Consider the following 17,025-nt stretch of genomic DNA (forward strand, 5'->3'; position numbering starts at 1 on the left):
ATCATGGTTTCACTAAAAGACAAGTACTGGAACTTGTACCTTAGACCAGTTTCTAGTTATTTGAGCCCAATTAAAAATATAATCCGTTGCTTTATTTTTAGCCATCACTTTTGTTGTGGCGGTTTTCTAACACAGTTCTCCAGGCTGTGGCGATGCTTTTCACCCCCAAGTGATTCCAGAGCAATTCTTATACAGGAGTGCACACACTTCATCCACCACTGCAGTGCAGCACCCACCTGGGTGATACACGTCAGGCACTATGTACCAGCAGTCCCACTACACAGCAAATCAGGTAAAGAAGTGAAATAATTCTAGCCTACCAGTACCATTTACAAAAATAATCTGATTTTCTTTGGAGGTCCCCAACCCAGTACGGACAAAACCCAGCCTTGTTTAGCTTCTGAAAACTGACAGAATCAAACTAGTTGTTGTTACTGCTGCTCAGTCTTCACCCAGTAAAGAACATCAGTTCTGGTGTTAAGAGTGTTAAGAGGGAATTAACAGTCCAAGTTTATGGATTTTATGAGGCTCCCCATAAAAGTTATGTTATGTTTCCTATTAATGTTTTCAGCGTGTATCTGTTGATGATAGCAGGCCACGAGAAACTCATTTTACTGCAGCAATAATTATCTTTTTAATTAAAAGAAATACAGCAAATGGAGGCAAAAACTACTGAAATTGTATGTTTTCACATGCTATTTGAAATTATGTTGCTAAAAAAAATCAACATTTTTAAATCTCTTAGAACAAAATATTTACAAGAGTATTTTCTTATTATTGATGTTATCATTAAAATGATAATATAATGTAATCAAGATGCTACAGTTATAAGTGAATATCAGTTTTAAAATTGAAGTATATAATATTGTAGTTATGCAGCTGCTCATCACAGGCCTGGTTACCATGACAACAGAGTTCTCCCCTACGCCTGACCGGCGTTCACAGCTTTGCAGCTACTTGAACTTGTTCTGCTGCTTTTGCTGACCTGCGGCTGACTTCCTTTCTACGGACCTGTCGTATGCGTCTCCTGGGAGTCTCTAGCCTGAGTCTCTAACCACTAACCTGGACACTCAGCAACACCTTGAGAGTCCCAGGGTCCTACTGCGAGTTCTATGTAAACCATACACTTTGTCTATCAAAAGAGGCCAGTGGACAGAAACCTACAGGAGCACTCATATTTTATGTGGAATCCCCTCTGAGGTTATTTGAAGTACTGCTTGTGACTTCTGCTTCCGAAAAAAACTCTGAGCTCCCTGCCCAGACCAGTATACAGAGTACTGCATCTACTAATCCAGGGAAGACTTGATTAACCTCATGTAACAAAACATAACATCACTTTATTAGCCTTATACAATTTCTTGCATTAAGAATTCATCTTTTCACATAGCCCAGCTTGCTCTCCATGAGACACAGACAGGGAGAGAGAAGCTTGGTGTCAAAGCACAGGGTCAGCCATTGTACAGCACCCCTGGAGTAGTTGGGGTTAAGGGCCTTGCTCAGGGGCCCAACAGAGTAGGATTCCTCTGCCGGCCACAGGATACGAACTGGCGACCTTAGAGCCAAAGGTGCAGATCCTTAGCCACAGAGCAAATGCAACGCCACCATTTCCATTGTTTCTTTCAGTGCTGCTGATGAACCCTAACTCAATGCCACTAGAACTACTTCCAACTGAGAGTCTTTTCTCCTTTTCCCCATGGGTTAGACCAGAGCTCCTAACTGCTGGAGCTACTAGCTGGGGCTAACATTTTCTCCTGCCCTTTACCAGCCTGCCCTTGCTGCTGTTCAGAGCTTCCTAGGTACCTTTAACAATTCGTCTGATTCAGCCGTGGCAAGGCTTGTTAAACCATTGGGAACTCACAGTTCGTTGTTATCTCAACAAACCCCTAATGATAACTAAGCTTCCTGGGTCTGATTCAACCCGCAAATAAACAGACCGACCAATGAGCATCAGCTGCAGCAGAGTGTTGCGCTGTTTATATGTGCAGCTCTGTTGTTTGCAAATGTGTACACATAACCCACATGCACTCGTTTGCATGATCTCTCTATTATTCCTGATACTCTTGATTGACCCGTTTTGTAAATCTCTCTAGACTCTCAATCTATGTAACCTCCCCTTGGAAGGGATATTTTATTTAATATCTACAGTATATGATTATACTAATTTAAGAGATTGAGTAAAAGGGGGATTGTGTCTTCAATTTGATTGAATAATCAAGTCCCTCTTGTTAAAGTGTTTTGTTTAAAGCTTTCAATATTGTAAAGAAAAATAAAACAATCATCACCATCCTGTTACCGTATGTTAAACTATTCATAAAAAGAATATTATGAAGAGTACAGTGCCTCCTACTAAAAGAGGCAAGAAGATGTTTGACTTATTTTTCAGCATAGAAACAGCATACTTCAACTGAATACTAAAATCTCCTTTGTTTTGAAGACATACTCTAGATCACTAACCATATGAATATATATGAATGAAGATATGTTTCTACATAGTAAAATCTATAATATACAGTATATGACAGTACTAAAAGCAAGCCATTTACTGTAGGTACATGGTTATTTAAAGAGTGACACTCTTATTATTTTTGAAGGCATACACTGGGGTGGCGCAGTGGCACAGTGCTTAGCATTGCTGTCTCACATTACTGTGGCCCTGGGATAAGTTGTTGGGGTGCTACTGTATGTGCTTGGAGTTTGCATGTTCTCCCCACGCTCTCATGGGCTTCCTCCAAATGCTCTGGTTTCTTCTCTCAGTCCAAAAACATATGGGTAGGTAACTATTTCCTGGGAAAAGTGGCCCTGCTGTCAGTGAGCGCATGTTTGCATGCCCTGAGATGGCAGGTGTCCCACCCAGGGTGTATCATGCCTTCCTCCCGTTGCTCGCCAGCTCCCCTGCAGCCCTGTGCAACCCTGATGGATGATATGCATGGTTCATCCCAATAAATTCGTTTGGGAAGAACATGTTCTTGCTGAATAGAGAAGATTTCTTCTATTCTTTCATAATAATTCTTTTATAATAGAAGATTCATTTTTTTTTTAAACTGGGCAACATTTCCAGTTTACTGGGACAATATTCTGCAGGGGAGAGAGATTTTAGCCAAGACCAGTCTCTTGTCACCCATCATATTCCTTCCTAGTATAAAGCCCCTGTAGATGATCACTAAACATTACACATTATAACACATTATTGTGCAAAACAGAAACATAGTTGTATGGAGAGGAGTGATGTTATCAATAACCCACAATATGGAGGGTACTTCGATTACAGGTCCAAGACCTACAGTACGAATACAGCACCCTATGCATAATAATTAAGTACTTCATTTTTCATTTATCATTAAAAAAAGTCAAATCTGGTAACGCCATCCCTGGAATACTTTCTTTACAGTGTGCGTAAATAGATTAAAATTCTGTCCACAGCCCATCAGATATCTCCAATGATGAGAGAGCTAGAGACTATAATGAGATTTTTGGTGGGATTCTGAAGCTGAATTGATAAAAAGCTATTTTATAAGGAGAAATGATGATGGTGGATAAACTTTGTTTTCTAAAGAGTGCTTTGTGAACCTCTTACATTTAACACATACATACAATACAGTAGATTAAGGAGGCAGAACATTCACAATGCCTACCATTCTTGTTCCATATAAACTAATACCCTTTCCAGCACTCAGTGCTCAACATTCTTCCACCGGCATCATCATTAGTGCACTTGCAAAACCTGTTGGCTTGTCTAGAGTTCAAAATCTTTCATCTTTATGGCCAAGGCTTTGTCTCACAGACCCAGTGGAAGGTCCTCAGTGTCTCTTATTACATTCTGAGATACATTACATGTAGAGTATTTGCCTTTAACTCCCAAAACATGAAAGATTAGCAGATCTTGATTTATACTGTTAAAGTTTTTTTAAAAGAACATATTTAACTGAAGTTTATTTTAATAATACAAAATACGCTATTTCTTGAAAAAATGATTCCATAATGATTCCATAGTCCAAATAAATTATCCAAACTTCAGAGAAACTCTTGTATTTATCTATTTGTTGAATTAGACCTTGTGAGTACATGTATAATGAACTTCTATAATGTTTATTTTATTTTGTCAGGTCATAGGTCTGTCAAGCAATCTCTTTTAAGTTAATCTTTGTCAACAAAGGGGAGGGGGGATCCCATCGAAGGCTTGGAACATTAAAAAAATATGCAAACTACATGTTTCAGTGCTGTACTTTGTAACTTTTTAACAAAAATGTAAATCTGCATGTTTTGATTATGGTAATTGTGGTATACTGTAAAAAAATGAAAAACATGCCTTTTACTGCAAACAATAAATAATTATAGTTATGAATTGTTTTAAATTAAATATGAGCACATGAACAGCAGGGTAATTAAAATGTTAAATTATATGCTTGAAATCATAAAAAAATATTAAATGCTTTATCGATATACTATTGTACAACTGGAACAAAAAGCAAAATACTCTGTACTGGACTTGCTCATTGTGTCTGGTGTTCTACTTTCAACATTGTCCATAGGAAATGAGCACATTATTTAGGAACTTCTGAGGTTAAGAAACATAAAATAAGAAGATTATTTTAAAATATGCATACTGAGATATATTTGCTCTTCAATGACCTCTTTAATTTAAAATACTGCATTGTTGCATGATAACTTTTCTAAGGAAAAGATCAGTGCCATTCTAGAACTTCAGTCAGGGAAACAAACACACAGTGCCTGTATTAAGTAATTTCCACTGTTACTATGTAGTGGAAATCTAATATTTTTTTTAATTCATAGCAAAGCTTCTGTAGGAGTCGTGTATCAGTTAGATTAGATTCAATTTATTCATTGATATTAATAATAATCCTTTTCATGATCACCTTAAAAACAAAAATGTAAAATACTGCACAGTATATACTATGATTGCACACTATACTGTATGTCTACAGTAGTCCGATTTTAAAGTTTGGTGATCAATTTTTGATACAATAGTTTAATTTCATATGTATTGTGCGTTAAGGGCACTATGTACTGTCACTCCTCCAATATTCAGTGGCAAACATTAAAATAAAAGTGGCAATCCTGGTGTGCTACCATGATTGACTTATAATACAATACAGTTGTTTGGAATTGTTGCAGTTTTACACTGTGTATTCTAAAGCAAATAAACAGTATGCTGTGTGCACAGGACTCTTCAATCAAACCAAAATATCAGCAATGCTAACAAAACATAAAGGAAACAGGGTTATTTTAAAAACGTCCATATAAAAAAGTCCAAAGGGAAAAAGGTTTACAAAGTCTCTTAAAACTCTCTCAAAATTGAAATGCAGATTGAGTCCTTTTACTTTAGGAATCACTTCAAACTTTGTCATAATTGTTTAAATTCAATATGCAGCATTAATCAAATATATGTATTTTATAGTATAGAGCACCTATATTAGTGCTAAAAATCAGCAAAGCAGAGCAAATGGTGTGAATATCTGTTTTAAAAAGTACATTGTATTGATAAAAAAACCTTGCTGCATTATACACAATACAAAAGTCATCTGAATTTTCTTCAGCATTCTGTACAATTTAGTATACTATCTACAGTATATTATATACAGTAGTATACTGTATAGTCTATATAAACTATACATTTATATAGTTTATTAGCATCTTCAAGGGGATGTTGGCTTCAATCATCACAATTTTAATAGTAGGTAAGTAATAATTCATGGAGGGGTTTAACAGTAATTCACTATGGCAAAGATTGTTACCTAATACAATTCATGGGACTAACAATTACTGTATACTTGCTGAAAGGTGAATGTTGATGAGCTCATTAATACTAAACTAGTACACAAAGATAAAGTAAGCTCTTTATTAACTTTTCTTTAACATACAGTACACTATATAAAATTAATTTAATTGTTTTTTTCACAATAATTGTAGAAGTGTCTGATTTAATATGTATTGTCTGTAAATCTGATATATTACAATGAATATAGAAACATATACCAATCACAAAAGTGCCATTTTTATATGCATACATACAGTACAGCACATGCCTGTATCATATCCTTGGATTTCCTATTGCTAATTTAAAAAAAAACAGATGTACTAATAAAAGAGGACAGGTTAACAAAAGCTCAAGAAAGACACCCCTTACATAAATAGGAAGAACAAAACATTAAAACTTTTAGCATATTCCTCAGCGCTGTTTTGAAAATTATTGCAAGATTATTTTTTTAAATACAGCCAATAAAATAACTGTTCTTATTAGTAAAGTGTTTATTAATTAAGGTTCTTTTAATTGATCTTTTATTATATCTAGGATACTAGTCAACAAGATTCATAAGATATGAACTCTTGAGTAGAATATGGAATGAGAAAACATCACCATGGTCTGTTTAAAACTTTTACAGTAGAACTGAAAAATCTCCATGGTACATTACCCCCAAAGAAAATTGCTTTGACAATTATTAGTAGAATTAGCATAGATTAACTACAAGGAAGGAGTATTTTTTTTAAGGTAGATGCACATGACATTAGTAGACTCATTCTATTAGTAGACTCATAGAATGGTATACAATTCCAAAAAAGGGTTAGGGTGTTTACTTCAAACTAAAGTGTCATCTTTCACATCATGTTAAGAATAATGTACCATGGTCACCCTTTATTTATACATACAGTACAGTGGCGTTTAATTACAACCATATCAATTAAAGCCCCAAAATGTTTCCGCAAGAGAAATAAAAGTGTTTTTTAATCCATTTCCCAGCCCAGCATCTTATACTTTTCCAGCTTCTCTAGATCAGAGCATCATGCCAGAAATAAAGGCCACTGAAAGGTGCTGAGTCTTCCAACAAGAAACAAATACAACACTCTTTTGGGAACTACGAGCACATTTTGCATGAACAAAAATAGATATATTGTTCTTATAACCTAACATTACACAGTGTTATAACAGAGACCCTGCCAAAAGGATATGCAACCTTTTGTTCTGAATCTGGTATTTAATCTTATTTTTTAAATAATGCCTGCTCAAAAAACACCATTTTTGGTAGATACTGCTAGTAAATATGTGAATTAGACAGCAGTAAAATAATGCACAATGCATCATGAACATTCAAAATCTTTTTTTACTATTAAGCTTTTCACAACAGACAGCTACTGTACATACCTCCTAAAACCCACCAAAATAGAAAACCATGTATTTACCTTACACATACATTGCCCGGGAGAGAAACAAACAACAAAGCAGAAACACTGAAATGTCTAAGCATGCATCCTCATTTTGTTCCCACAGCTCCGCCAGTGTCTAGTAAGTCTTAAGGCTGATAGCATTCTCACTCTCCTTTTCCCTATCTCTCTTTTCTGCCTGCCTTCCATCTTGAGAAATAGCCCCCACCCCCCCACCCTGCCGCCACTTCCATTCTAAAAAAAAAACCCAAACAAACAGAAAAATGCACAAATGTAAACCCCAAGAAAGCTCTCTCACCAGAGGAGAAAAATGGAAAATCCCACCAGCTGTAAATTTCAGTCTTCTCATAAACTTTTCACCTGGACGTCTTCTCTTTCTGTCACTGCTCACTGTGAAGTTCACCCTTCAGCTGCACGCTATTTCTTTTTTTTTTTTACGACATGAAGGGGTGAAAAAAGGGGGGAAAAAAGTACAGCTAATGGTTCCAGACAGGCTACCAATAGGCCTGAAGTGCGATATAAAAATTAAAAGGGCGACACCAGTAAAGCGAGAACACAGCCAAGCACTGAGGCACTGATATGGCTGCTGAAGAGCAGCCTTTAAGGGAAGTGGCAGACAGAGAAACAAGGTTTGTATACGGAATGCATGAGGCATGAGCTCCCTCTGAGACTGGAGCACTGCAGCAGAACAAAATCAAGCAGCGCACTGCTGACTTACCCTTTCCAAGCTCACATCCTCAACTGGCATGTGAGACGTCCATGGACCCGGTCGAATGTTAATGAAGAAGCCCTGCACAACTGCTTTCTGTGCTGCAGGAGGGATAAAGCAATCTAGGAATGCATTCCTTTTGTCTTTTGTTTGCTGATTTTGTTCTTTTTTTTGTTCTTTCCTTCTCTCACTCTCCCTTTCTCTCTCCTACATTTCTACATTTATTCAGTGCTGTACACAGTCTGATGCTAACATCAGTAGTTCCCACAGGCCCCTGAATCTCTGGAGCAATGCATGTGTATCGTGTGCAGTGCTGTATTTAATGTAGTATCTGGGAATCTGAAATGTATAGAAATACAGAGAAAAAAAACTCTTCTTATTCCTGCAGCTTCTACCTGCAGTCTAAGCTGAAATGATAAAGCCACCTCTAGTTTAATGGAAATTGAACCAATTTAAACGCCATATTTATTTAAGAAGTATTGCTTTAAAATTTTTTCTTAAGGTTTTTTTTTAACAAACTCTAGGGAATCTGGAGAAAGATTACCGAGACTAAACTCAGGTAGTCAAATAGCCTTACCTGATGAATTAACTTAATATTTGAAACTAGGGCATGATATTGTACTTCACTATGTAAAAAGGGAGTTGTTTATTATTTAGATATTGTCTCTTTGTTCTTTTTTTGTTCACCATACCACACAGTTTATTGAATCACAGATGAAAAAAAATAAACACACAAAATAAACTTTTTTTATTTAAAGCTATGCCAGGTGGGTATTCCTCTTCAATGGTGGATGAAATGGGTCTCAATCTAGCTGTAAAGTGTTTTGAGATATTTCCAAATGAAAAACACTATATATATATACAGTACAAGAAATTGTACTATATTTACTGCTTTTATATAGACAAGTGCAAATTATGTTATTGGGTAAATATATTGTTAGTAAATGAATGCTCTTTAAAATAAATTGCTCCTTTAAAACCTTTTTTTTTTCATTGTGCATCTGTGTTTAAAATTGATATTTCTGACCAGGGCAGAACACTGAAACTTAAGGAAAGCATTCAACTTAGCCAAACAGTAGATACTTTATCTTATATTTATTAATGCTGTAAATGTATGTACAGGACAGTGTATATTCAATATAGTTGTACATAGTATTATTGTCATCAATACAACTCTTATTCTTGAATAAAAGTAACAGAAATGTAATTCAGTATTACATTTTGTACAATATCAAAGCCAGACTACTAATATTTCGAATATTCCCAAAGTATACTTATTTTAAAGTGCATGCAAAACTATTTAAACCTTTAGTTAAAAAGTACATTTCAAAACAATATTTTTATACAATAATGTGCAGATGTGCCTATGCATTTTAATATAAAAGTTATTGAACAATTGCTTTTGAGTTGAAAGGTATTTTCAAGTTCTATGTTTTATATGTATTACATATTCGATTTATTAGATTATATTTTATAATGGTGCAATGTAGCACTATGCAATATGTACTATTGCACTAAGATTAATACATTGTTCTCTTAGATTTTTATAAAATGAACTGTTCTTTTATGAAAACATTAAAAAATATATTTTCTATAAAGGTGCTTATAGGAATGATAAACCATAGTGCAAAACACGTCTGAAACATTTCACTTAATTGCCAGATAACTTCTTTTAAAACTACTGCCAGCAAAGACATTATAAATACCTGTGGTGTTTTTGGATATTTAAGACCTCTGCAGTGAATTATTGCAGTGATTTCAGGTTCATATTTAAATTGACATCAGTCACAAAACATGCTACATTTTAAGACAAAGGGATTGCAACATAAAATCAATCAATGGCTCTCTTAAAATTATTAGTATATGTTTATAAAATGCAGATTTACCCAGCACGTTATTTATTCATAATGAAAACATATGAGTATTACTACTACTATCACCAATAACAATGACCCATTGTTCACTTAAACAGTGTCAGGATTCCAAATGGCAACAACATATTTGAATCTCTGAAACCAATGTTTTTAGGATTAAAAAATAAGAACAATGTCCAAATCCTTTATTTATACACATTTATTTTCATAAGCATTTGCTTAATTATTGCAAAAAAGTTCTCCCTGCACTCTTACACTGGTGTGCAGCTTCAGAAGCATTCTAAAAGTGAGTCATTTTCACTTTGCCTTTCCACTAGCAGGAAGTCAACCAGAGCTCAATGTAATTGCAAGTAGCAGTGGACAGCTCCTGGTGCTGAAAGCAATAGTAAGACAGAGCTCACATGTCGGGAACTGAAGGAAGCTTTGAAAATGCTCACAGTAAATGGACCAAGATGGCAAGCCCATAGACTGAACAGTACAATGGCAGCTGGCTACAAATCCGTCTATAATCACATTAATGAGATTAATCAGTGAATTAGCAGCAGTCAAATGTCAGAGTGGTGAAGAGAAATCTGAGCTTGGTAATTAACGTTTGGAAAATTGGCTAAATCACTTCTGTTGTTTGCAATTTGCAGGATACTCCCAATTTCATTTAAGCATGACAATATTATATACATCTAGAAGTGGCCCAATAAAGTAAAGAAACTAGGTCAAATCCAACAAAAATCCATTTGTTTTTCTCCAAAATAAGTTAAATATAATTAATTAGTTGTGTTTTCAAGCATTTTTCTTTTCATTTATTCTGATAATACATAAATGCTTCATTTTCAATGTCTGACTTCTTATTTGGATTAAAATACTCATCATGAACTTGAAGAAATATTCCATCTTTGTGTTTATGTAGTAATGATGGTAAACTGATCTTAGTAAGCAAGAAGTATTACATTTGGCCAAAATACAAATTTACATTAAATGGTAAAGCTTTCCTTAAACGAAAAACTTTTTAAATGTGAAAATATGATTTACCACAAACTGCAGCATAAAGTACTATAACACTGATAAGTTCAGAAAGTCTCCCATACCACTGATTCAACTCGACATAAATTCTCAAAGTCTTTCTAAAATACCAAAATACAAAAGAATAAAGGAATTAAAAGTATTGGAAGAGGAAAAAAAATTATATCAACCCCATTTTACATTTTAAAGCAAGTCATTTGGGGTGCAGAGCAATAGGATGTTGTAATCAACATTAGTCAATATACAATGCAATGTATTTTATACTCAAATGCTATTTGCATACTAATGGTGCAGATTTGAAATATTTGTTAAATATTGAAAAACTTTAGTCAATAGGTACTCGCCCATTGCTATTATATCATTCTACCTTTAAAAGTTTACTCGGAAACTGCTTCACATTGCCATCATTTAAGGTTGCATCACTGCAATTAATTCCTGTGCAACTCCTTTTCTATTGTATAGGCAATGAAATTTTAAAACAATCTGAACCCCCCAACATGAGTATCAAAACAGCAAAATATGAAACCACCACACTTATCTTAATATTCAAATTACATCTACAAAGTGTACAAAAATGCCAAAAACCTCCACAGAAAAGCATTACTATATTGCAAACTTGCTTTTTGATGCATTTATGTTCAGATTATACAAAAAGACATTCTCCCACCTAATTATTACATCACTAAAACTTCATATAAGAGATTAGTAAAGTACTGTACATGCATTAAACACAAGACAAAGGTTTCGCATTTGCATTCACAGAACCTTTTCCTTCAGCTGAAGAAAGCCTAATGTCTGGCTTGAACTGTACAGAGCCACAGCTTCAGTACAACAATGCAACTTTCTGCCAGTAAATAGAGCAAAGACAACAGCACTCACAGTATTACAGAGAACATTGCAGATCCCACAGAATGAGCAAAAAACACGTTGTTAAGACCATGCTTTGATATAGAATAAAGAAAATTCAACTGGCACCCACCAAAAACTGAGATAAAATCAGGGGCTTCGAGCAGACTATGGGAAACACCTTTCTCTTCGCTTTGCAGAGGCTGAGGGGAAAAATGTCTTCCTGGCAGGAATGACAAATGCAGCACGATAGGCTAGCAGGCCTAAGGGATCTGTTTTACTTCCACATACATCCTCTAACACACGCACTCCCACTCATCCTCTCGATAGGCTTTTTTTTTTCTCCACATCTTTTTTTTTCTTTACCAGCTCCAAATCCATGGCATATGACCTTCTGTTAAATAGATAAAAAAATTTGCTTATCAGTCATGCAAATGAGGCTGAATTCATTTTCCACAACAGATGGCCTCATAGATAATGATGATGGAAGAGAGAAAATTAAATGTCTCTTGCACGGTGGTCATGGCAACCGGGAGCAGAGTAATATCAATAATAAGTGCACTGCATAATAAGGTTGTCAGTCCTGTGAATCAAAGTCTCCAGTTAAATCAGGTAGAGATGTGAGTATAATTTTATTATTATTAAATAACTATTGTATTGTTATCTTTCCTTCTCCTTTTTTTTGTGGTAAGAAAGTATCCTTGTGTATTGTAAAACTAAGAATACTGCCACTGCTAGAATGTAATTTGGTTCTGTGGAGTACGACATTCCTGTTTTGAACTTGGTATGCATTGCTCTCTGTCTGCCCCTCTCTCGCACACGCTCTCTGTGATATGGAATGCTGCATTGATGCAATAGAAACACGCCTCAGGCTTCTCCACACTCCCTCCCAGGGGGCCATCCTGCAAAATGAATCAGCAGCCGTCCTGATCAAACTGATTAAAATGAAAATGGCAAGGCATACGTCTGGGCGGAACTACAGCACCACTTTCTCTGTCTGCCGTGTAAAAGCACTCAATATCACCCTCCTAATAAAGGCTTGATAGCGCTTCTGTGAGAAAGGGGCTCGGGCAAGGATTGCTCCTGTAGATCCATATTCCTGCTCTCTTTTGTTCAGAAAAAAAAAAAGATGAATTGGCCGATCTTTCTAGCCACCCAAACTGAAACAAAGGTGATCTTCTTTTTAGTTCTGTTTTGTGATTACGTTTTATTCATCAGTACTTAGTGAACAAAGAAATAGAAGAAATATAAAGAGTACAGAATCAGAGCCCTTTTTTCTCGTGCCTGACGAAATTATTTTGAAGGCTACAGCAGTCTGCCCTATTTTCCCGTCTGGTTTCCCCTTAAATAATGCATCTGCGCAGACAAAAACACACATGTATTTTTAAGCATATACCTAGGGCAGAAGTCATGAGCAATGCAATCGGTGAGCCTTGGAAATTGGCATTCACGATCATGAAACAGCAATTAGATGGGGGATTTTAATATAAAATGAGACCTTTCTTAAATCAGCCTCGGTGAATAACAATGACCTTTTCAATACCTTCAATCACAATTTTTACCATAAAACTCCAACTTATCATCATTTTAGCTTGCCTTCTTTTTACTGTGCACAGATTTCATTGACAGCACAAAATCTACAGTCTGTTGCATTTTTTCACTTTTCTTTAAAAGAGGGTTTTCCTGAAAAATAAACCATATGACATCTTGTGAAGAGTCAGAAACAACGAGAAAGCGGTTTTAATTTTGTCTGCGGTTAATTGATATTTTTCGGCTCGCCTTTCCTTTCAGAACTCCAGCACTGCTGGCGCAATGTGAATCAGAAACCAATAGAGCTACTCTAATGGAGGCTCAGCTCACAGAGCAGCTGCAGTCAGTCGTGCTCAAATAAACCCATACAGCTAATGACGTCTGTGCAGCTTTTCAGCTGATTGGACACTGCATCGGATGTTCAGTGAACCAAAGAATAAGAAACTGTACAGTCTGTGAAAAAAATGGCAGCTTTTGGTCCTCAGTCTGCAGGGTAGGTTGTCTGAGTCATTGGTGTCTGGGGCTGTGTTTAATTCTCTAAGGGCTACAAAACCACCAGAAAATGCAAAAAGTCAGCTATGTTATAGTTCAGGTCATCTACTGTAGCTCACCTAATATCCTGGCAGATATACAGTACATACTTCTAATAAAACTGCTAGGATATACATGCTGCACTTATGTGTGTAAAGTAGTGAGACAGAGACATCTATAGAAAGCCAGCACAGTCATGCCTGAAATTAAATGCTAGTTTTATGCACTTACCTGCTTTAAATTTATTGCAAATTCTAGTCAGAGGTTGAATTGGCAGACAAGAGCAAAGAGTTACAATCCATGCCCAGCCTACCCTAGATATCCTCCCAGATTTTTTCAAATGCAAGGCAGCAATAATAGTTAGACAAAAAGCTGGACCTTGCTGGTCTAGTGTTTTTAAAAGCAAATAAATAATAATCAAAATCCATTCAATCATACCTATTAATTATGTTTTGTCCAGGACCATGGAAGAATTGCAAGGTCAAGAAAACATACAGGTGCAGGATATTTTTTCTTTTTTTCCAGTAATCTATGTGTTGATATTTGCTCTACTTGACAATTGCAGGTGTAACATCTTATGAAGCATTCTGTTATGCTAATTGTTTACAGTTACTGCTTACTAAACAAAATATGTCTGTTTTCTCAACTCTATTTAATAAAGAAGAAGTGCATTATTCTGGTGCCCTCATGTGTACAATGTGCCACAAACACTGAGTTTCTTTAAAGACTTAATGAAAGACAAAAGACTACATTTGTCACATGTGTAAATAATAGGAGTGTCACGATCGTCATCCCTCCTCTAGAGGGCGCTCTGGCCCTTTTGTGGTTGTTTCATTATCACGTACACCTCTCCCTGGATTCACCGTTATTTAAACCAGGTGCTCTGGAAGCTCGGGGCTGTGCATTGGAAGTCAGACGCCCGGAGGCCCGCCTAGCGTCAAGCTGCCCTACGTCTGAGTCTCGAGGGCTTAGGCTTCTGGCATCCTGACCTAGCTGAGTACAGGACTCGGAGCACCTGGCCTCATCAGTCTTTTTAAACTTCCTGTTCCTGTTCCGGATCTCGCTCCAGATTTTAACCCTGTCTTGTCTTGGATGGATCATCCGGCTTTGGATTTTGGACTGCACCCGGATTTCCCGTTTTGGACTTCCCTGGACTTGTTTGCCTGCGCTCCCCCCTGTCGGCACCGCCCCCTGTTTGCTATCCCTTGCTTTCCTAGCAGTGTTTTCCCTTTTCCAGTCACTTCCGGATTATACTGTCTGCACAGGGTCCTAATCAACGCACTACACGGGAGTTGGGACCAGCTCCCATGACAAGGAGAGCCAATGGTAGTGACTTTAACAACATGCTTTGGTGGCTCATTCTTAAGTCCAATAGTCCTTTCTAAAGTAAAGTAAAGCAGCGTCTCCTTTCCACAGTTTTAAATGCATTTTCATATGGCTACCATTTGTGCTTTCTGGTTTAAGTTTCACTGTGGATTCTGAAGAAGGCCAAAAGGTTAGGTGGGTGTGGCATAATGTAGTGGGTAAGCCTGAAGCCTGAATGAAGAGGTTGTGGTTTCAGCTTCCTGCTGTAAACCTGACTGCTGTACTTTGAGTGATGTAATTCACAATGGTACACCCACAAGTCTATGTGGAAAACAGTATTAATGGGTTGGAAGCCCTATGATAAACTGGTGTCCTATCCAGGGTTGGAGTTGCATGCTTTTCAATCTGCACATAAACCAGGATGGGCTCTGGCCCTGTTAGCTGGTGTGGCTCTGAAATGGACTCTACCTTTTTACCTAAAGGCCACATCTCTGAATTCCTTTGAGATTTGGTACACTTACATCATAAAGTCCTTTAATAGAAGAGTCATCTCTATTTGTGACTTGTCTCAATAATACTACAGTGACTGAAGGAGTAAAAGCTTGTTCATTTATACAAGAGATGGGGGTTTGTTTATAACATTCTCATTCATATGGAGCACATCTTGAGTTTGAGAATGCCCTTATTTCTTCACGTTTGGATTACCTACAGGTATATGTCATTTTATAATACTTATATCAATTTCCAGAGCCTCTTATGTGGTGTATCATGTTTGGGCCAGTCAATATATATACAGCAATACAAATAGGTATATTCCAATGCATCCTGTAAAAATGTTAACTTTAAATGTTAACTTTTTAAATTTAGTGAGATTAGTTTAGGAATGCACAACTAAAAATAAAAGTTTGGTGAGATGATTAGCAATTGGTTGGTTGGTTTGGCAAAGAACAGTAGCATTAATTATTAACTATATACTTTAATTATATTCAAAGAAGGATAATGTGTTTTTAATATTCTACCTTATCTAGATTTCATTACAGTTGTCCAGGTGACCACATCATTTTGATCTTCAGAAAAAGATATCATAGGTGACGGTTTATTTTCCTAATTGAAAAATAAATAATACAAAACTGAGTTTATAGTCATACCAAACTCTATGTAATGCTTTCAGAAGAAGAGATACCTTAACATTATGTTACCAGGATAGTATTAGCTAGCTTTCAATTTGTGTTGAAATTACATTTCAACACAAATTAATTAAATTATTTGTTTGGATAAGCAGATGTGTTAAATACATGGCAGCAAGTACTGAAGGGGCAAAGACAAAATCAGGGAATCCCTGATTTAAAGTCTTTTTCAAAGACACTGTAATTCTTTGATGGGTACCATCAAACATGAGAACCAAGATGTAAGGCATTGTTAGCAGTATTAGTTATTCATGGATAGCCAACATATACAGTACATTGTTTTTTTTTATTCTTGACATATTCATCTGTGTCTATTTTAGCTAATAACAAAACAGGAAGAAAACAATATACCAGTGTCAAATACACTCAGAGCATCTGCATGGAACACTGTAAGAGATATATGCACCAGTCATGTGCACCAGACACAGCAGTTGAAAGAAGTTCAAAATAAATTAGAAGAAATTAGAATGAAATAATCAAGTTAATAGCTACAATCTGAACACTGGTAACAATTATAGTAAACCTGATCATTTGTATTGAAGGATTTTTCCAAATACAAAATGCAAGGTTGTGATCGTGCAATCATGCAGATAATTTGTTTGTTATGTACTGTAAGTTAGATTTATACATTTTCTATCTCTTTATAAACGCTCATTGCTAGAAGGACATTGCTAACCAGGAAGTGAGAAATTAAACTACTGTATAAGGAATTTCCAAACCATAGCAAGGCTCTGGAAAATATGTGTCTTACAATGAAATACATTTATAATTCAAGCAATATAAGCGAATTCGAAATAATCATATTTTATTCTCAGCAGCAGTACTCTAGCTGGAACATGCAGGATTT

At 36.0% G+C, this 17,025-nt stretch overlaps 1 protein-coding gene across 15 annotated transcripts in view; it reads right to left on the reverse strand.

Annotated features, from left to right (window-relative positions):
* myt1la (myelin transcription factor 1-like, a) overlaps positions 1-12,063 on the reverse strand; it is a 163,353-nt gene extending 151,290 nt beyond the window's left edge. For 3 of the 15 annotated variants that reach the window (XM_088626530.1, XM_088626527.1, XM_088626517.1), the window contains exon 1: positions 7,478-7,822. In XM_088626530.1, the coding sequence (XP_088482656.1) occupies positions 7,478-7,528 (51 nt within the window). In that variant the 5' untranslated portion in view covers positions 7,529-7,822. Of the gene's footprint in view, positions 1-7,197; positions 7,338-7,477; positions 7,824-7,897; positions 8,184-11,758 lie in introns of those variants that run through there. The other 12 variants (XM_088626531.1, XM_088626529.1, XM_088626522.1 and 9 more) reach the window with 7 other exon arrangements.
* Between the last annotated feature and the right edge of the window lie 4,962 nt (positions 12,064-17,025).

This window comes from Lepisosteus platostomus, chromosome 3 (assembly GCF_059453375.1).
Source record: "Lepisosteus platostomus isolate fLepPlt1 chromosome 3, fLepPlt1.hap1, whole genome shotgun sequence".
In the NCBI taxonomy this organism is placed as follows: Eukaryota; Metazoa; Chordata; class Actinopteri; order Semionotiformes; family Lepisosteidae; genus Lepisosteus; species Lepisosteus platostomus.